Below are 21,932 nucleotides of genomic sequence, written 5' to 3'. Positions count from 1 at the left end.
CTACAGGATAAGGAGAAACAGTATTCTTCTCAGTGAGCTCTTCCCTGAAATTAGGCTATTCCACTTCTCATTGAAGGAGAGTTAATGCCCCTTCTCAAATAAGCTTATTGCCCCATTCTCATCCCTCTTCAAAGACATCCATCTCAAACCAAACATTTTCTCATAAAAGTGCAATATTAAAACAGTTAAAGGGCCTTTTTCCATCTTCATGGTACAGTAGGTAAAGGGTCTTTAAAGTGTAAACAGAAGCAGCTCCCTTACTTTAAGATTTCTTGCTTATTGAACAACAGGAGACACACCCATGGTAGGTGAACATCATCTCTTCCTAGCCTTTGATAAACTGTCTCAGGCTGAATTTACTACGTATAGACAAAAGAAAAACTTTTCCACAACTGAAATCTGACTCATTCTCCTTTAGCAATTAGCACAAAGTTATTTGCACAGTGTTTGCTGGAACTGATGACTTACAAAGGGACCTGTTTCCCCACAACCAAGCTGGAAAAGGGGCTGGGAGAAGAAAGAAGTACAGAGAGACTCGGTGTATGATGCAGCACAAATTTAATGAGGCTGAGGAATGGAAGGAAGCAATGTAAAGAGTAAGGAATACATTTCCATGGTCCACTAAGGACAGTACCCATTCATCCCTCTCACAATGACACACTCAGCAAATGAGATCTTCCTTCTTCATTGTTTAAGTGGACTGTACTAATTCAGTTATGCAGAACAATTTCTAATAATTACATGTTTTACCTAGTCTTTGTCAAATACAAAAAAAGCATAAGAAAACAAGACATTTGATCAGAAATATAAAGCAAAGCATAACAAAAGTAAGACAAGCAAAGGCCTGATTTTAGGAGATGCCAAGCACTCACAGCTCCATTAACTTCAAGTTGTGGGTGTCTAACATTGCATCTGAAAACCATGGCCATGAGCTCAGTCTTGCATCAGATTTTGCTTCAGCATTCCTGGTCATTTCTTCCTACTTGCTCCTCATGCTTTAGCACGGCCCATAGAAGCCACCGCGATAGGTGTTGTAGCGACGGTAGGGCCGGCTGTACCCACTGCCCAGGCCTGGATAGCCAAAGCTCCCAAATCCTAAGGAGCTGCCAGAGGAGATGGGCACTCCCCCAGCACTAAGTGCGCTCCCAACAGCTGCGGATGCTGAAGATCCCACAGCGGTGTTCTGGGGGAAGGAGCTGAGGATGGGTCCAGGCAGGGTCACCACAACGGGAGAGGGCTGGATCACCACTGTTGAGTCCTGGCACTGCCTGACACAGGGCTCATTGCAGCTATTTGCCAGTGGGGTTGGGCCACAGGGGGTGGGAGGACACAAGTCGTAGCAAGACATGTCTGTGGGGTGGAGGTAAATCTGAAACAAAAAAAAAGAAATAAATGCAATACAAGAATTTAAATAAAACTCTATTAGTATACCTGAAATTCTCTGACAAGAGGAGTGTATAACAAACTAACGAGGTTCCATGGGGAGAAAGATGGCATTTTTCACCAGATCCAGAGGAAGTACTTTGAAAACAGGGTTGATCTTGCATTTTCCTTAAGGAGATTGCTAGGGAAGGCAGCACTGGTGCATCTCAGTTGGTAACTTACCCTGAAGCCTCTGTGGTTATTCAACTCACCCAGGAACCAGGGTACATGCTGGTGCTGAAAGCCTCTTCATTCACATTGCAGAGGGTGCCCTAACCACATGTTCATAACACTACCCTAGGAAAAGGCACTTTCAACACTTCCTTGCAGCTGTGGCTGCAAGGGCTTTGTATGTCCTAGAGAAATGGAGGTTGACTCTTTAGCCTTCAGATGAAGGTGCTCTGCTGGAACAGGTAAGGCTTAGGTTGTTATTCCTGATCCAAGGCTTGCCTCTTTGCTAAACAGTCAATGATGACAAACATCCTACCTAATGCTAATACAGCAAATAACCTTTCTGATTTCATTCCTATTGCTTCCTCTCATGCATGTTCCATCTTGGAGGTCCCGTTTCCCAGTTTTAGTAAGTGGAAAATAGAAGCTTAAGCACTTAAAATCTGTTTAATAAGAAATGGAAGGACAAGTAGCTGAATTCAGGAACACTTCTATTTTTGTGTATTGCTATTAATATTAAAATCATCATCAGATCTCAGAAGCTACAATGCAAATCTGTCCACAGTTGTTTGGAGGATGGAGAAGCAACTGAATGAAGGTCACTCCTTGCCTGCAGAAGAACTACAAATTGAGTTTCAAAGGCAGGCAGGCATGGACTGATGATTGCGTTCTATGTGGAGAGCTAGTGACCCAGGACTGCCAGTATTGGCCAGTATCCCTGTGTTCTTCCGATCTTACAGCCTTAGCTGAATATTCCACAGGCCAGCACATTAGTCTGAACAGACCCAAGAATTCACTACAGGTATTTTATGTTCAGCTGCAGGACCTGAAAACTTGTTTGGATCCCAAAGTTGAATAGACAGACCTAACTGGTTAACTTGTGGCTAACTGCCCCATTCAATGATTTTTATAACTGACCACCAACAGAAAACTTCCCCTTTCATATGAAAACCCCTTTGTCCCTCAGAGAAAAAAGCTGAATGTACTACAACGTTAGTGAGGAAAAGCTACAAAGTCATCAAGGCAACAGTTCAATGTATAAAGAGAGAATAGGTGGGTTCATACTTACCTTATTCACCAAGGCAAAGAAGGCAAGAGAAATGGATGGAAAGGCCTTGAGTTGTGCAGGTTTTTATACTGAATCCCAAGTTGCCCAACAACCTGGGACTTTCTTTGTGCATGAAATTATTTATGAGCCACTACTGATTACATGGGGGTTTGCCTCAGTATTTGTGTTTATTACTGCTTCACTTCCTTATCTTGTGGCATGTATATCTGACCACAAGTTTCTTTCATCTTAAAATATTCTGGGCCAACTTAATTTCTGGGAACACTGGAGTGATTATTTCAGAAGAATTTATTCTGCCTTCAAAACCCTTTTGGATCTGCCTGGTGTCATTAAAGGAGATTAAGCATAATTTACATAATGCAGTCCCTTGCACCCTCCTCTGCAAGGTAAATACTGTTGGAAATCATGAAGAATTTCAGCTTTTGGTAGGCAATCCATGAGCACTTGTAGTTTGGGGATTCGAGCTGCTTCTAAGGAAAAGAGAAGAGAGACTGATTTTTTCAGAAAATGGCCAGGAATGCACACACAATTTTCACCAAACTCCAGCCCCAAAATGAGAGAAAAAGCACAAATACTGTTAAAAGGGAAGGACACTGAAGAACCCTGTGAGAGTTGGGAGGAACTGAAAAGTGTTATGGCTGTGTACAAAGACGGAGATATAACTAGAAAAACAATTAAGATACTGCTTCTTTGACATGGAAGAAAAAATAAAATAAAAAAAAAGAATTTTAGAAGTCCAGTTTAAAAAGATAATATCAAATGATAGCACTTTTGTGGAAGTCTGAATGACAAATCTTAGTAATACAGGATCTTTCCTGGCTGTCTCTAATTCTGAGCCTGATCTCTTAGGACCTCTTTATGTAAAGAATCGACAAATCCACTTTTATTCTTATCTTGGACCTCAAAACATCAGCAACTGTTTTTTAGGTTAACTGCTACATGTATAAATTTGTTGCATTTCTTGGTGACTTTTGTTCTCAAGGAAGAGTTCTGAAAAGATAAGGTTTTGCAAAACTCAGCTGTGGAGGCAGAAGAAGTCATATACAAGAATACTTCCTTTCCTGTCCCTGCAGTGTCTGGTACAGATGTGTTATAGACCAATGGTAGCCAGTTGGAGAAGAGTCAAATGTATATCAAGTGTCAATAATTTCTTCACTTGCAGTCCATTTTTCTGTCACTTTGCAGCAGTCTTTGGATCATCCAATGAAACTGAACTTCATCTATAGGTGGGGCTTACAGGATAAATAGTCAAGGGGTAAAATACATAAGTAATCCTAGACACAGAGATTAGCACTGAGAGTTTTGCTCTCCTAGCACTTTAACTACTGAGACATGTAAATCATCTCTAAATTATGAGTGTCTTTGTGAAGATCTCCTGGGAACAGAAACTTGTTTGGCTTGGTCACAGGTTCCTGAGAACTTCAAAGTTTATCAGAAGTTTTATTAGAGTGCTAGGCATGCAAAGTATCACATTATGTGCAAATTTAAGATACGTGACCCATATTTGAATTCTTATATCACTTCTGTAATAATATATTATTAAGATTTGGGAGTGCAGATCAGTCATTGGGTTCTAAAATTTATGTCATTGTTCCTGGCTGCAGGAATTACAGCTATTTTATTTTTAATTAAAAAATATCTCAAGGTTTGGTTTAAGCTATCTTGTATTTCAAGGAGATTCTCAAAGAAATTGTCCTAGCCTTATTTAGCTTCCCCTCCCTGTCCATTCCTCAGTACTTCTCTATGTTCTAAGGGATTAGCAGGCTTTTTCAAAAATAGTTTCCTCTATAGCAGCTGGTACCTAGCAGCTATTTGAGGAATTAATTTGCATAGCAGTATCCATAGATTATTTTCATCAATTTTTTTAATTTTTCTTTCATCCAAGTTCATCTTGGAAAACACAAAATATTTCTAAAATCAGACTGAGTTAAAAATAATAATAAAAAAATCTGGCAACATATTCAGAGATGTCTACAGCCTTCTTTGAAAATAATTACAATAATTATTTTTCTAACTCCAGCCACTTTATTGTACAGCCAGAATGACTTTATGGCCTGATCTTTGAAATGAATTAAAGTAAGTGAAACAGAAGGTCACAGGTTTTTTGTATAAGCATGGACAGACTTATATACTCAGATTATAATTAAAACTTAATGCCTAGTGTGAGAATATCCTCCTGAGACACCTGCGAGTGACTAAATGTCTGAAAAAAAAAAAATTAATCAAAATGGAACTGGAAGCTTACTCACAGCAATCTCTACGTAATGGCTTCAGACACAAAGGTGACCCCAAAATCTGTGCATGGAGAAACAGACACACAGAAAATGGAAGTTTTCCTGGTACGAATAGTGCCCTCTACAAGAAATTTTGAATTGTGATTAATTAGCTCATCATAAAGAAATGGATGCCTTAAAGACTTTGAGCAGTTGAACAAATCTGTAAAAATTCTTGCAACTCAGAGCCCTCCTATGCCATTCCCTTTTCTCATCATTCACAACAGCTCTGATAGCCCTTGCTTTTATCTCAGACCTCATTCTTAGTTAATTGTACTAAAATAGGTGCTTATTGACAGCATGAGCAACAGCCTTCATATCCTACACAGCCATTTGAAGTTTGAACAATAATCTAGCGTACCTGGTTCCAGGCCACTGAGAGTGAATTCTGCTAATGCCCTCACAGTATTAGCAATTTCTGGCTTATTGCTTAAAACAGAAGATGTACCTATAGCTTAAGGTTGTTTAGTTCAGTCAGACAGGATGCCTTTCCATGGCATTCCTGTTTCTATTGCAAGCCACCACTTGTTATTTGCTGGAATTTGTTGTTTAGCCCAGGCAGCTGAATAGTACATGGTGTATGTGTAATCTGAGTTGCCTTTTGGTGTAGGTAGAGCCTCTGACTTGAGCTTCACAACATCAGGTTCTGTTGCTCACATAGCTCCCCTGAAGGCAAAGGTGTTCAAATATAGGTAGATATGTAGTCCTCAAAGTTCATACCTTAACATAGCTGTTTTCATTGTTAATGTTATTCAAATACTGTTATGAAGAACTTTAAAATGGCTAAAGTTTGAGGTTTGGGTTTGCATCTTACTGTGGTCTAATAAGCTTAAACAATTTATGTTACAATTTCCCTTTCTGTAAAAAAATAAATGTAACTGACTACTGCATACAGATCTGTGGAGTATTTCTGCAAAGAGCCAGGTGTAGTGTGGTTGTTATGCTGGAATTCAATGGGGAACAGTAGAAGAAAACAACAACAAAAACTAATTTACGCTGGAGGGAAGAAATTACTTACTCACCAGAACCTCTGCAAAACACCACACCCAAAATGGGTGGGCTTTAGTTATTTTTCAGATATGTTTGAATCATTTTTCAAATGCAGATTTTAATTGTATTTCAGATTGTAAGGGTGCAATTAGTATTTCTTTACCTATGGCCCTATGTTTCAGATCCACCTTCCTTGCAGAGCGGTGTCTTAGTGCCACCAAGACTGATGAATGTGTCCTTGTAATCAATCACCTCAGAGCAAGGGGTTGCCTGTAATCATTGGTATAAACCCGTTTCACAAGGCATCATTTCTTTCTGCCAAGGGTCACATGAGATATCACTCACCCACATTTTGCTGCAATTACATGCCAGGTCCCTGATTTTACATTTATTTCCTTTAGCCATTTAGGAAGGAAAAGATCACAGCCTACTTGTTTGGAGCTGGAGACCCAGGACTAACACACATTCATTTAAAGCCTTTCCACCCTGGTAAGAAGAGAAGGGTTTTCATACTCAAAATAAACTTTGAAATTTCAGACTTTTGCGTGGGGTGAAAATTTAGCCTGACATTTAATTCCACAGATGCCTGTGACCACTAAGCATACACAAGTACCTCTGCTAAACCCAACTATTTCAGCACCAGCCCATGAAGATCCACACAGAAGCACCAGGAGCTCTATTTACAACATGAGTTATAAATCTACTTTTAAGTAGCCTTAGATAGGTTGGCATTAATTACAAAAAAATACACAATATAATTTGCAGGGGGAGCAGGTGTCCTCTTAGAGCATTCCCCCCAAACTCCCTATGGTCTTTTCTCTTTGGGGTCCCACTTTGCTCAGACAATGGCCATCAGAAACACTTTCTGATGAACAAGTGGAACTTGATAACAAGTAGTTTAAGTGGACGGCCTTACCTCTGATGGAAGCCAGATTTGGGGAAGGAAATGTAGCAAAGCTATAGTACTTGTAGACAAAGTATCTATTCTGTATATAGTATCTACTTTGCTACAATGTATCTAGTTTATTTCCACAAAAGGCCTCTACTTTGTTACAAAAGCCTCTACCTTATATATACATTGTTCCCAATGTTTCCTGGCTGTAAAATGATTTCTTGGCATAGAGGTCATCAGCTAAATCCTTACTTCTAGTCAACGTGAAAAAGTAGTTTTCAATTAATAAAACGGAGGAACAGTAAGAAATTTTACAAAAGGTGAGCTGGTAAAAGTTTTTCAAACAAACACCAGCAGACTTGGACTGTGACACAGCATAACTTTAACGAGACCAAAAAGTGGAATAAAAAAGTACAAAGTATAAGTATATACTTCTAGGATTCAGTAAGGCAACAGCTAATATGTCTTTTCATCCTGGGTTTCTTTTCTCAGTGCTGCTGTGAAATGAGACAATAAAGTCCCATCTACAGCAATAGAAAAAAATGTGATTCATCATAAGTATGAAGTATTCAAAGAATAAGACAAGCAAAGGCCTGATTTTAGGAGATGCCAAGCACTCACAGCTCCATTAACTTCAGGTGGAGTTGTGGGTGTCTAACATCACTTCTGAAAACCATGGCCATGAGCTCAGTCTTGCATCGGGTTTTGCTTCAGCATTCCTGGTCATTTCTTCCTGCTTGCTCCTCATGCTTTAGCATGGCTTAGTAAAGCTGCTGGTAGGTGTTGTAGCGATGGTAGGGCCAGCTGTATCCACTGCCCAGGCCTGGATAGCCAAAGCTCCCAAATCCTAAGGAGCTGCCAGAGGAGATGGGCACTCCCCCAGCACTAAGTGCGCTCCCAACAGCTGCGGATGCTGAAGATCCCACAGCGGTGTTCTGGGGGAAGGAGCTGAGGATGGGTCCAGGCAGGGTCACCACAACAGGAGAGGGCTGGATCACCACTGTTGAGTCCTGGCACTGCCTGACACCGGGCTCGTTGCAGCTATTTGCCAGTGGGGCTGGGCCACAGGGGGTGGGAGGACACAGGTCATAGGAAGACATGTGTGTAGGGAAGGGAAGACTGAAATACAGGGAACAAAGTAAATGCAATATAAAAGCTGTATTAAGTTTATAAAAGTCAGGTAAGAGGATAACATATGTGAAAGTACCTAGAGAAGGTGGTCAGAGAGGTAATCACTTATTAGATCAAAATAGTAGGCAGCCTGAAGATAGCATAGAGGTTTCTCTTATTTTTACAAGCCTGCTGGGGGGTGTCTCAGCTCTGTGGCTGGCCTCTGAACTGTGGTGCCAGTCATGGTAAAGTTTGCCTTAACCCCTGCCAGCAAAAGCATTTCCCGTTCATTGGTAGTTTCCCTCTGCACTGTCTCTCTGAAGAAGGTGCAATTGTGACTGTACTAGGACATGGAGAACAGCAGCTGGAGCTCTCATGAGGCATGGAAAGTGACCCCAGCCTGAACATCGACACATAACTGGATTTAGTGCCTTAACACTAGAACTTAGTCACTAATAGCCCAGCCAACAGCATTTGCAGAAGTATAGAAAGTGTTTGAGAAGCTTCCTTTGCTCCCAGATGTTGTATGATCAGAACAGGCAAACCTGGAGTGTGAAGAAGGATTATTTTCCTGATCAGAAGTTTCTGTGATTTGTACTCAATGTATTTGAGTCTGCTGGCATCCCTGCTCCTCTGCCTGTGGAAAAGAGGACTTGGGGATAAACCCTGGAACTCAGCACAATTTTTTTTTTTCTTTTTTTTTCCCACTAGTCCCAGTTCCTCAAGATGAGAATGTATTTCCAACCAGGTTCGTTGACTAGCTACTCCCTTAGAATTGATCTCTAAAATGGAGTATGAAGCTGCTTGTTTTGAGAAACAATATTGCCAGTATCCTCTAAGTCCTGTCTCATTACACCCTGTTTCACAAGTAAAAAAAGCCTTTCATTTTGATAGAAGTAAGCCTTTCTAATTTTCTTTCCCAAAAGGAAAAAAGCTAGCAATATTTATAAAGAATTAAGAATAACACCCCACACACACAAAAAAACCAAACAAACAAACAAACAAAAAAAACCCAACAAAACAAACCAACCCCAACAAACAAACAAACAAAAACCAAAAAAGGCAAGCAGTCATCAAAGTAACAGTTTAGCATTTAAAAAGACACTGGGCAGATTCAGACTTACCTATTCACCTGGGCGAATAAGGCAAGAGAAGTGGATGGAAAAGTCTTGTATTGTATAGGTTTTTATACTATGTTCCAGACTGCCTGCAGACCAGAGACATATATTATGCATGAAATTACTTAATGATCCATACTTTTGCATGTAAAATCCACCAAACTGATCAACTTCTTTTTTTTTCTTTCAAAATCTCGTTTACTATTGCTCTATTTTTTCCCCTCCCCTTATTACATTCACATTCCACTATAGACAAAGCTTTCATGTTCATCAATGTGCACCTGCTTAATTGCTTCGAAGTCTGTGGTGACTCATTTGAATTACAACAGTAATTACATTGCCTCCTAAGGCCAATGTATATTTTATGTTTCATTTTAGTCATCAAGACACTGCTTAAGGGGAGTGTATGTGATGCACAGTCCTTATTCAAGACTTCACTCCTTTAGGTGAATAACCATTTAGCTCTGAGGTGGGGACCTGGGCTCAAATCACAAGCATTTTCATTTCAAGGACTCAGCTTTACCACAAGACAAGGTGTGTAATAGGTATTCCCAAAGTTTACACTTCCGCACTATTTCAATCCCACACAAACATACAGCTGAGAAGAGGACCAAACTCCCATGAGTATTGCAAAGGTTAAAGAAAATTAAGACCAGTGAGAATTGCTGGCCAGAGACAATAAAACGCATTCTAAAACTGCTTGGGCTAACACACAGTTTTCCCAGTTTGTATGAATTCAGCTAATACAAACACATATAAGACGGCATTTCTTTACCCAATCATAAATTTTTACTTCATTTTCCATGGCAAAGTTAAACAATCACACTTTTAATGAAACAGCTTGATTACTTGATCTTATATTTCGTGACATTTATTAACTGCCTCTAATTCTCAATATGATTTCTTTGCAGTCTCTCATTGGAGGAATCATCATTATTCCTATCTGAAATTCCAGTAAGGCACTGGGATGTGCAGCAATTTTCACATCAAGTTAAGTACAAATGTGCATTTTAAAGATTGCTTTCAATTACTGATTCTTAGAGGTAGTGTTCTGCTGGAGCCAAACTATGGCATCAGTAGAAGTTACACCTAGCAGTTCTCCATTACATTTATCTTTACATGATTTTTTTTGTCTCTGCAACCTGCAGTGGCCTGCTCTGGCTGTACTCCAACCTGCTGGAAATACTTGCACGAACGGAAGTATGCAAAAAGCAGGGATCAGGTCTCTCCTCTTAGCACCACTGTCCATCAGCAAGAGATATGAATTAACTCTAAATGAAGAGTGTCTTTATACATAGGTTGGTCTTGTCCTTCAGAAGAACAAAGGACTTCAAAGTTCAGGACAGCTTTTCACTAAAGGTTCAAACATGCAAAGTTTCATGCTACCTCATGTTCAAGGTACATGACAAGATCTCAACGCTCACATCACCTGGCTAATAACCTAATTTCAAAGTGTGTGAGTCAAGATCACTCAAAGGACTTCACAAACTAATTCAAGGTAAACACCTTCAGAAACTTTAATTATTTTATTAAAATTTTTCATAATTGATTTAAAAAAATAAAGCCAAACCTTCATCTTCTGTAAAATCCTATAACTCTACATATTTTAATGATTGTCCACAAGAAAATTCTCCTCTCCTTTTCTATAAAAGAAGGAGAGGGTCTTTTTCTTCCCTTTCCTCAAAATCTCTACTATCCAATGTACTACCTGTTGTCTTTTTATATATTTTTAAAAATTATTTCCTTATACTAGGTGAAAGCAGTCACTCACCTGGAGAATTCATTTCCCTTTCATCTGTAAAATGAGACAGTCAAGGAATGCTAACTTTTCCTCATTCTTCCCTCTAGGGACATAAACAGTTTTCCTTGGAGGGTATATAATATTTTAGAAAGAAACTTATTAACAGTGTGGAAATGTTTTCATTGATATTCTGCCAATTTAGTCTAATTAGCACCTAGAGTTCACCCAAAAGGTTGAGAGCCTTTGGATCTTGCTTTTTCGGATTGTTAAGGCTGGTGAACCAGGACATAACAGCTCTCAGTTATGGATCAGTAATGAAGTTTCACATTCCACACACTCAATTAAAACCCTTTGTGTAACAAGAATGCTCCCATGACAGGCTGGTGAACTACCGAATTGCCACAGAGCTGACAAATTACTTACATGAATTGAAATTTGTATCATCTTTATGTTGACTTCAGAGGCTTGAATATACTAGTGCAAGGCATTCAAATGATCTGCAGGTCTTTGAGATGAAAGAAGCTTTGAGGAATGCTTTTCATCTGATGCCAGGGTGAGATTAGATTGGTACATAAACCATAAGCAATTTAACTACTGGGAACAATTTAACCAGCTGCAACAGAGTTTATACAACTGGAATTATTTGAATGCCTCAAACCTTCCCAAACACAAGAATCTGTTCAATTTTTCCCTCAAATCTATTGTTTTAGTAGCAAATCTGGTTTAAATCTCAGGTCCTTACTTTTAGCAAAAACAATTTACTTGCAAGGGTTTCTAAAGGTTTTAATGCCTACAAGTGTCCTATATTTATTTTATGTTATCATGCTTCATTCCTTGACATGAGCCTTTTGTTAGAACTCTGTACGGCTGCAGCTGGGACAGTAAAGACAGCCAGGCTTTTATAAGGAGCCCTAAAATACACAGTACTTATGTAATAAATAGCAAGTATATAGATCAAACAGGTTTGCTCTCTGTCACAAAATCTACGTGTATACCTCCTTTGAGACTGCTGCTGCCATTCATCTTTTACTTCACAAATCGAAGCATTCAAGAAGAGATTTGATGGTAAAAGAATGTAAATCTCTCTTTGCACCCTGCAGCTCCAGGTCAGAGTTATTGAGAGTGTGAATCACAACAGGATTCCTTAAAACAAATATCATTATATGCTTGATTAGATACCCTGCCATTCTGTTCAATCATAAAACACTTCCAGCCTTGAGAATAATTTCTTGGCAAAGATGCAGAAAGCCAAGTATTATGATAAGTCAGTGTGGAATCAATAAGCATTTCAGCTGCAAAATTAAATATTTTCTTGATCTTGAGCTCTAAACACCCATTCTTCTCCACTTATTAACAGCCCAACAAGTATTCACATCATGTCTCTGCCTGGTAGTGATATCTATGCGGTGCTGAATTTCACCCAGAAAAAGTTTCAAAATAAGATAGGAGGAGAAGAAAGAAATAACAAAAGACTGGAGATATGATATAAGCATAATTTTAATAATACCAAAGAGTGGATTAAAATGCTGCAAAGCAACAGGTTTCAATATGGGAAGAATAGCATATCTCATGGTGATGTATTCCACGGACAGAGCCCTTCTTTCAGTGTAGCATTGCACCTCAACAATCAAGTCCCATCTACTGTCTAAATTATAAGTTTTACACCAGGAGGTATCAAATACAGTGATGCACAGCAGAACTACATACTTGATTAGAAATACAAAGTAGTATAACAAGAGTAGGGGCCTCCTTTTAAAGAATGACCAACTCCCACAGCTCCATTAACTTCAGGTGGAGTTGTGGGTATCTAACATCACTTCTGAAAACCATGGCCATAAGCCAAGTCCTGCATCAGTTGTGCTTCAGCATTCCTGGTCATTTCTTCCTGCTTGCTCCTCATGCTTTAGCACAGCCCATAGAAACCACTGCGGTAGGTGTTGTAGCAATGGTAAGGCCAGCTGTACCCACTGCCCAGGACTGGATAGCCAAAGCTCCCAAATCCTAAGGAGCTGCCAGAGGAGATGGGCACTCTCTCAACACTGAGAATGCTCCCAACGGCTGCAGATGCTGAGAATTCCACAGTGGTGTTCTGAGGGAATGAGCTGAGTATGGGTCCAGGCAGGGTCACCACAACGGGAGAGGGCTGGATCACCACTGTTGAGTCCTGGCACTGCCTGACACAGGGCTCACTGTAGCTATTTGCCAGGAGGATTGGGCTGCAGGAGGTGGAAGGACACTGTTCATAGCAGGACATGTCTGTGGGATAAAGGCAAGTCTGAAATACAGGACCAGACGTGAATGCAGTGTAGGAGTCATACTGCACTTACATTTACTCAGCTCAGGTATCAGGAGAACAGGACCTTTCTAGGGATCCTTTCAGGAGTTGAGTGGGGAGTGAGTTGAGAAGGAAACTTAACTTTAATTCTTAAATATGCTACAAGAAGGTGGAGGCTGAAATAATTCTCTCTCACTTGTTGGTGATCCAGTGGAATAGCTGGCAGCAGAACAAAAGGACACATACATGTATCATTACTTTAATTTTAGTACTTTGATTGGCTGTATGTCTGGAAAGACACTACAGAGATCCAGCCCCAGGTATTCAGAGCATTGTAGAAGTAGTAATTATGAGTAATACCTAGCCACAATGTACTTATGTATAGAGTTCAATAGACATCTGGAAAATGAAATGAAGAACTATTTTCCAGGTTCCAACTTTGCCTATGAAGAAGTACAAATTTCAGTATCATCAAGCATACCTGAAGCTGAGGTCTTTGGAAATCTTTCCCAGACAACTTGTCCACAGATGTGCCATCTATGAGAAAGCCAGGGGTTCCTTGCATACTCCCTGTGTCTGGTTCCAACACACCAATAAACACAAAGTTCGCTGTTTCCTATGCCCACCTCAGTCTGTTGGGTGCTCAGCTCTCCTCTATTTTTGCTATTCTTTCCCCTTGCCCTCACAGTCCCTGAAACCATTTCTCTAAACTTGCAGGAAATGTCATTGCACCCTATAACATAATTTCAAAGCTTGGCAACTGTAACGCACCAAGTAGAACTTTTAGATGCTATCATATTGAACTCCATGTTGATTACTATAGCAGAAGGTTGAGGATATGTGATTAGAGCCAATATCCTTGCTGAACTCAGTATGACTAATCCTTCTAATCTCACTATGCATCTTCATTTTGTCTTCGTTTAGACAGTGGTATTTAGAGCTCAAAAGCTTGTGGTTTGACATAATTGATTTTTAACACCCACAAACCTCTGCTTTAAACCCTCCTAGCTTTCTCACTCTCCAGTATTTCTTTTAGTATCTGGTTCATTTTACCCTCTTGTTTCTCGCTGTGTCCAGTAGTAGATTCATAATAACAAAAATGGGAACACTGAAGAAGCCTCCCATGGAATAAACAGCAAAGAAAAGGATTTTTCTGGATGACATTTCTGAAGATAAATGCATCCACATCCTCTACAAACACTGTTGTTTTCATATCAACCCAATTGAAATTTCAGGCATTACAGGTGATGGATAAGACCCTTAAAGATATAAAATGCACATTGCTACTTGAAAGATGACTGTGCATACAGATCTCTCTAATCATAGAATCAGAGAATAGTTTGAGTTGGAAGGGACTTTTAAAGATCACCTAGTTCCAACCCCTTTGCACAGGTATTCTACCAATTCGGTTTGTTAATCTTTATTATTATTATTAGGCTTTTCCAAGTCACTTAGCATGTCTGAAAGCCCACATTTGAATAAATTTATATCACCATTTCAAGGATCCATATGGCCAAGTCGGGACTCCAGAAATATCTGCAATTCTAACAGAAAAATAAAAATTTTAAAGAGAAAAAGTTTTCCCCCCAACCATCCAGCAACTACCAGAACACTCTGGAGAAAAAAAAGAACAGCAATCAAATTGTTATGAAAGCAAAAATTCAGCAAATAGGAAAAGAGAAGTAGATTTGAATTAACCTTGTTCAGAAAAGAGGAAAAAGGTAAGAGAAGTGGTAGGAAGGGCTTTGAGTTAGATTTTATACTGCATCTCGGATGGCCTGAGGACCACAGATATCCTTTGTGCATGAAATTATTTACCAGCAAGTATGTCCTGAATGCAAAATGCTTCCAACTGATTAAATGTCATTTCCTTACTGTTTATTACTTTGTTTTCCTTTCCTTATCTTCTGACATACACATTCCGTCATACAAGCTTCTCTCATCTTCTGGTATTATGGACCAAATTTATTCCAGTGCCACCTTTCAGTCACAACAAAATTTATGCTCCAGTGTATGTTTCACTTTACTCATAAGGAAAAATATTAAGAAGAATTTATAGAATACATAATTCATCATTCAAAGGTATTCTTTTATTAAGATTGTGAGTGTAAATCCTTAATAAATTCTGGTCTCCACCTATGTTTACAAAGCTCTGACTCCAGCCAAGCATAAGAACAATCTAGATTGAACTTACATGTTTGTGAAGGCCCTGCAAAAAAGCACAAGCATATGCACACCTGAAATCCCACAGAATCCAATGAGAAAGAATCAGAGCCCTGTGTAAAATTCAAAGAAAAATACTATTATGTCATATCAAATTTGGATAGTATTACCCTATTACACTTTGGTAACACAGCTACTAGCACACAGGGACATTTAAACCTGATTTATCAGTTCTTTTATGAAGGGAATCTATAACTCCCTTCTGCACCATCTCAGACCACAGATATGAAGAGCACTTCACAAGTCATCTTGAGGACACATATGAATTTTAAACTATTTTGAGATATTATCCTTGCACAAGATTAACTGTGGAGTCATTGGGGAAAAAAAAAACCACACAAGGGCCTGTTTGCCATTGTATTTTTTTCCTTGGTACAACTGAAGTACAACAGTGATTACACCAGAGACTGATGGAAGTTCATTGCATAAGTGGAATATATAATAAAATTTTAATATATTTTTTAACTTTACTTTGCAATCTCTCCTGTATAAGCCCAGACATAGATTTATACCTTCTCAAAGTGAAGCCATTTGTATTTTAACAGACTCTATGGAAACCAACCCTGAACAATTCTTTAAAGAAAAAGATCAACCTTTTACAAATTTTTAAACTGCTTTTCATATTTCAATAACATTATCTAAAGTGACGCACCTATGCTTTTGAATATTTCCCTTCCTCCTTCCTTCCTTTCCAGACCTAAACAATCCTACCAACCCATAAGCATGTAAAACATGTACGTTTTTGCAATACAAATTCTTCTGTAGCATCAGGTGCTTACTGGCAACCTGGAGAATTAATTTTCCTGCAAAAATTTTAAGAATATCCACAGAATTTTTCAACACTTTTGCTTCTTTCTATTAATACAACAGCTTCTATTTGGTATACTACCTCATATTTTAAAAAATTAACTCATCGGAGATCACTGCAGCATTTTCAAAAAGACTCCTGAACTGTCTCCTTACCATGGCTCAACTCCAGATTGGTCTGATTGGCTCAGAGAACTCATCCAAGAGGCTTGAAGCCCTCCTTGGAGATGGCCTCAGAGATTTTTTCAAAGATGGTGAACAAGTTAACTAGCAATTGTTCTTAAGTGGGTCAGACAGGGAATTGCACACGAAGAGTTTTAGTAAATATCTTGAATGTCATCCTAGTTTGTGCTCCCAAGACACCTGCAAGCTAATAAATTGCTGAGGAGCTGAAAAAAAAAGTCTTTATTAGACTGCACTTGGAGTAATTTCATATTGACACTAATAGAGTCAGTATAAAAGTACCAGAAATTAAAAGTACCCATAAATTGTGAAGATGAAAGAATTTTTAATGGGTAGAATATGCTTCTCATGCAATTCCAGGCTGAACTTAGACTGGAAAACAAAAGCAAAACAATTTCATTATCAAGAAAAATTTCAACCTGCAAAAATATACGTGGGAACTAATTCATGCAAAAAATGGATGCCTCAACAGTCTCAAATTTGTAAACGTCCATATGCATAGTTATTGTACCCATTTCTCCAGTCTTAACATACAAAGGGGACATGGCTTTCAAACTGATGTTCACATTCTTCAGGAACTGTCTCTCTAATGACACATTTAATAAAGGCTTCAACACCCTGCAAAAACACTCCAGGATGCCATGCTGTCTGAAGATGGCTAGTTCCAGGACACTGCTTTCTTTTTTCTTTTCAATCAGCAAGCATAGACTTACAGTCTTATGGCAGAGTATAGTTTTCCAAGCTTTTTCATTCACAAGCACCACAAAGGTACCTTTTGGGACATGCTCATGTTGGACACAGGCCACTTAACCAGACACTTCATTCCCCTGAAATTCATTTCTGTACTCTTTATGCTACATGTCCATTTGCATCATAGAAAGACACCTTAGTGCCACCAAGAATGAAGCCATTCTTTGATGTATATCAGAGTGCAATCAGTGATTCCTCACAGATCTGAGTGAATAACTACTTACTTCAGTCATACCAGTTCTGTCAACAGGGTACCATATGCTTGTGAATGCATTCCAGTCCCTTCAATTACTTGTTTGGAAAATACACTCGTGGAAACCAATTTTTGAATAGAGATTCCACTCAGGTTAGTACCTATTGATTTACCATCTTTCATACACTGCTTTTGCTGCCTCAAGCCACAATCTAAAAGGCAATATATCCCATCTTATCTCTAAACTATTTTTCCCCTCCCCCCAAATTGGTAACTTTGCAAGTAAGTAATTTTTAAGTAAAGAAAACTTATATTCTAAGTGTAAAATATTTGGAAAAAATAAACCTACCTTTCTTCCCTGACTGTGTGGACATTTGGACTGGTTCCAGCACTGAACCTGAATGCTAGGTATCTTCCCTCTGGCTCCTCCACTATTTGTATCTCAGCACTATGATACTTCAATTTTCAAATAGATTTTACTGGGCGCTAGAGAAGAAAACCCTGCACAAGGTATAGAGTCATCAGAAATTACACAGCTCTCATTCTTATTGCTTTCCTGTGCTACATCCTGCCAGACCCCACATAGCTTCAGCCAGAAAGCAAAGGAGTCAATACAATTAAAAACTTGCATAAAATTCTCAAAGTTTATGTACCTACAGACAAGGGTATTCTTTATTATTCTTCAGTGTCTTAGTTGCAACATATGCTGAGTTTTAACATCTTTGAGAAAATTCCTAGATGGTGAGTAACAGGATTAAAACCAAACTGTTCTTAAGGGAAATACCTATGGTAATTTGTCTACTTCTTCAATCATGTAATTTTTCATCTATATTATGAGAGTTCTTGTGTGGATTAGGTAAGGAATAAGATTTAATGGCTTTTGTTCAAGGTTTGAAAAAGGACATCTGTGACGGTCTGACAAATTCAAATGTCTCAAACATCCGCTAAAAGAGCTTTGGTGGACAAAACGGCCTCTGTAAAAATGCTGGAGTTTTGTGAACAGGACAATGTGGACAGAGGAGAGGGCCCCACGGAGGGTGGGAACGCACTTCTCCAAGGCCCCAATTCCTTATCTTGAGTGACCAGGAGAAGGAACACAATTTATGCCTTCCTGGAGGAAGAAGGCCCCATGGAAGTTGGGACTGTGCTTCTATCTTAAGTGGTCATACCAGCAGGAAAAGAGAAGCAACTCCACAATGAACACCCCCCCCCAAAGCTACCGATTCCAGTGAACCCCAGGTGTGGGAACTGCGCATGTTGAGATCATCAACTAACACACTATAAAAGAGGAGAAAACGAATCCTCAGTGCGCGCCCTCCGGAACTGGATCTCTACGCTGGCTGGACCAATGCTGGACCCAGGACTGGTGAAACCCTTCTCTTCTCTCTTTCCTTTTTTTCTCTCATTCTCTCTCTCTCTTTTCCTTCTCTCTTTTCCACAGTCCCTACACCTCATCCTTTGAAACATAAACCGTTGACCAAGTCTGAGACTAGGAGTGGACCTAGCCGCCCCTGAGCTCCTCTTTGAGAAGGAGTCCAGAAAGCAAGGGGGTCTGCTCTGAACCTCGTGACTCAACGGGAGGGCTCTCCTTCTGATACATTTCATGTTCCTTTTTCCATTTCATTTTTCTGTACTTTCCTCCTCTTCTCAAACAGCGGCTTAATGACATGTTGCAAGGTTCATATTAACAAGTTCATGTGTACTTGGACAGAGTTAGCTAGGTTGAATAAATGTTGATTGTTGTTTGAACTCCCCTGGTGTCGTTTCACCTTAATTCTGACAAAGGAAATCCACGAACCTGAGTCGCTCCAACTTTGGGACGCGACAACATCAAAGCCCATCAGAAAATTTAATAATGATACCATCATATAAAGACTCTTATTACTCTGATGAGATTTGAACACTTGTTTCACATTTGAAGTCCTGAGTCAAGATCACTCAAAGTATGTCATGGTTAAAGCTTCAGAGTCTGGTATTATTCCATCTAATGAAAAATAGAGACCCAAATACTGCTTCTGATAATCTTATTCTGCACTTTCAAATTCTCAGAGTTTCAAAGAAGCAAAATAAGTGATAATATCAAAAAGCTCCCAACCTGAAATATCACAATTAACTTAAACACACAGATATGGAAAAAGGTTTGGAAAAAAACTAACAAGAGAAATATATAAGTAAACCTGTTCAATGCATCACAAGAGTGTAAACAATATTAAAATTATTTTTATCAGGCTACTTGTGGCGACTATTCAATTCTCACATTCCACTGAAAAGGTACTCTGCATATATTTTTTCCATATCCTAACACATCGTCCCCAAAAGGACAAAAAAGGGAGAAGAAAACCACAGTGAAACTCAAATTCAGAAGCAAGCTCAGTTTAATGATAAAAAGTCAAGTACTATTCTGCAAAACAAAAGGAATATATATATTTATATAAAGAAACGAAAACATTTAAACCTTTCCAACTGAAATACAGCAAGCAAGACCCCACTTCTCCTTGATTCCTGAATAAAAGCCATACACTAATCACTTAAAAGTACAGCATTATATGAACTCAATAGAAAATATAAAGGCACAAACGCAACTCATCAAAAGCAGGAATTTCAATAACAACACTTATGTTGGCAACATGCCCAGACAGGACCTTGCTTCCCTCCCTCCTTTGCGGGAGGGCACGAGGGCGCTCAACCCTTCTGGAAACCCTGGCCAGCAGCTCCATCCTCAGTCCGGCACCCGGCTTTGGGCTTCCTGGTCGATGCACTCACTGGAGGTCCAGCCCGGCTTTAGCAGGGCAGGCACCTTCTGCCACAGTAGCGGCCACCAAGGCCAGAGAGGTTAAAGCCCCCGGAGTTGATGGGCACTCCCTCCTCACTCAGGATGCTGCCAACAGCAGCGGAGGTGGTGGATCCCACAGCGGTGTTCTGGGGGAAGGAGCTGAGGATGGGTCCGGGCAGGGTCACCACCACGGGAGAGGGCTGGATCACCACCCGGGAGTCCTGGCACTGCCTGACACAGGGCTCGTTGCAGCTGTTGGCAAGCGGGGTTGGGCCACAGGGACGGCACAGATCGTAGCAGGACATGGCTGCGGGATGGAGGTGCACCTGGGAGAGAGGGCAGGGAAAGCAGAGGCAGCATGTGAGGCGCAGGCCGACAGCCTGCTCGGCAAGAGCAAAGGCACAGTCTGGGGAGCAGGGAGGAAGGGAGATTAAAGAGCCCTGGTCCCCAAGGGTCCCCTCCCTGCAAAGAAAGCCCAAGGCCTTCTCCCACCTCCCCCCACCGGAGAACAGGAAGAACAGGGACACCAGGAGCAGATCGAGTAGCAAGGCTCTCAGCAAAAGCTGTGCTGAGGCAAAGGCTCAGCTGAGGCCGGAAGACAGAGAGGAAAAGGAGAAAGACAAGAAAGAGGCAAAGGCGGTTGCAGCTCACCTTCTTCACCAAGGACGAGAAGGCAAGAGAAGTGGATGAGGAAGCCTGCTGTTGGACTGGCTTTTATACTGGTCATGACTGCTCCGGGCCCAGAGGCACTCTTTGCGCATGTAATGTAATGTGTTTACCAACAAGCTCATCTTGCATGCGAAGCATCACAATTACAGAAACGGGGACACCGCTTATGTTCCCTGCAACGCTGCCTTTTCATTTCCCTCTTCGTGACATGCCCGTTCAGCCACACAGGCTCCTTTCAAGTGACAGTATTAGAGGCCAAAACGTTTCCAGGGGAAATGACACGTCAGCACAGGCAGATGATCCAGGCAGTGATGAGGAGTGTCCCACCCTGCCAGGTGATGCTAGTCCCTTGCCCTCCAGGGCCTCACTTTAAAGTGTTTCCTCAAGAATGGGGCAGGTCTCCTCCTAACCCTGAGGCTTCGGCCTGGACACCCCCATGCAGGGGTCGGCACCATCAGTCGCTCGCTCTCTCATGCTGTGCTCACTCACACTGTATTAGGCATCGCCTCTCTAGGCAGGGCACCCCGGCTCTTGGGTTTTCGACTCTCTCTCTGAGATTGAGCTTTGATCTCGGCAGAATTTTGCCTGCCTCTTTTGCCATCTTCTTTCTCTCCTTCATCCCTACCTGCCTTGAGCAGCAGACTACCAGTGGTTAAGAATGAAGGCTATTCCCCTCCCAACACTCTTTGCTGGAGACCGCTGGCAAAGCTGGAGGCACCTCAGTGACCGAGGCACAGGCTGGCCCATCGATACACGTCCTTCTTCCTGCCACAACTTCTACTTTGGCCATCCAGACTGCTGCCACACCAGGCATGACCAAATACGTGGCAGGATTTCCACAGGACACCCAACCCTGCTCAGCAGCAAGCAGGCTCCACGAGTCTTGGCAAGGACAGTCGGAGGAGCACGGCACAAGAGGTGCCTCCTACTCTCCAGAAGCGCAACAAGAGCAGCAGGACCAAAGCATTGCCTGTGGAGGACAAGGGCATGGGAAGGAGGGACTGAGAACAGAGCTGGCGGGGTACCACTCCACAGCTTGAGGCCCCGTTGGAGGGACAAAAGGATCACTGCTTGGGACCTCTCCAGGCACAGCCTGCACAGCAGCTGAGTGGGGTTTCTGCAGGATTTGCAGCACATCTGCTCCAGACTCGCGTCCCTTCAGGACACAGTGACACACACAGAAGGACTCCACAACACCTAATGCTTCTGACCACAAGACTGCTCCGCTGGGGGCAAAGATGCTTTTCCTGCTCCGTTCTTGAACTTTGCGGAC

General features: G+C 40.8%; 3 protein-coding genes and 1 pseudogene across 4 annotated transcripts; all 4 read right to left on the bottom strand.

The window, feature by feature from the left end:
* Positions 1 to 541: 541 nt before the first annotated feature.
* LOC104322686 (feather keratin 1) lies at positions 542 to 3,215 on the bottom strand. 2 transcript variants are annotated; one of them, XM_069793115.1, is made up of 3 exons: positions 2,663 to 3,215; positions 1,635 to 1,823; positions 542 to 1,369 (listed from the first exon to the last, which is right to left on the bottom strand). In XM_069793115.1, exons 2-3 carry the CDS (start codon positions 1,650 to 1,652, stop codon positions 998 to 1,000), a joined length of 390 nt encoding a protein of 129 aa, XP_069649216.1. In that variant the 5' UTR covers positions 1,653 to 1,823; positions 2,663 to 3,215; the 3' UTR covers positions 542 to 997. The 2 variants fall into 2 exon arrangements, with proteins under 2 accessions (XP_069649216.1, XP_069649218.1); XM_069793117.1 differs by lacking the exon at positions 2,663 to 3,215 and having other exon boundaries at positions 1,635 to 2,623.
* Positions 3,216 to 7,578: 4,363 nt separating this feature from the next.
* On the bottom strand, positions 7,579 to 7,917 carry LOC104322685 (feather keratin 1). Its single transcript, XM_009925989.1, has one exon. It carries the CDS (start codon positions 7,915 to 7,917, stop codon positions 7,579 to 7,581), a length of 339 nt encoding a protein of 112 aa, XP_009924291.1.
* Positions 7,918 to 12,689: 4,772 nt separating this feature from the next.
* Positions 12,690 to 13,040, bottom strand: LOC138687543 (feather keratin 4-like). Its single transcript, XM_069795500.1, has one exon. It carries the CDS (start codon positions 13,038 to 13,040, stop codon positions 12,690 to 12,692), a length of 351 nt encoding a protein of 116 aa, XP_069651601.1.
* Positions 13,041 to 19,998: 6,958 nt separating this feature from the next.
* Positions 19,999 to 20,797, bottom strand: LOC138687155 (feather beta keratin-like; annotated as a pseudogene).
* Positions 20,798 to 21,932: the final 1,135 nt, after the last annotated feature.

This window comes from Haliaeetus albicilla, chromosome 10 (genome assembly GCF_947461875.1).
Source record: "Haliaeetus albicilla chromosome 10, bHalAlb1.1, whole genome shotgun sequence".
NCBI lineage: Eukaryota > Metazoa > Chordata > Aves > Accipitriformes > Accipitridae > Haliaeetus > Haliaeetus albicilla.
This window is presented reverse-complemented; position numbering and strand designations above follow the sequence as displayed.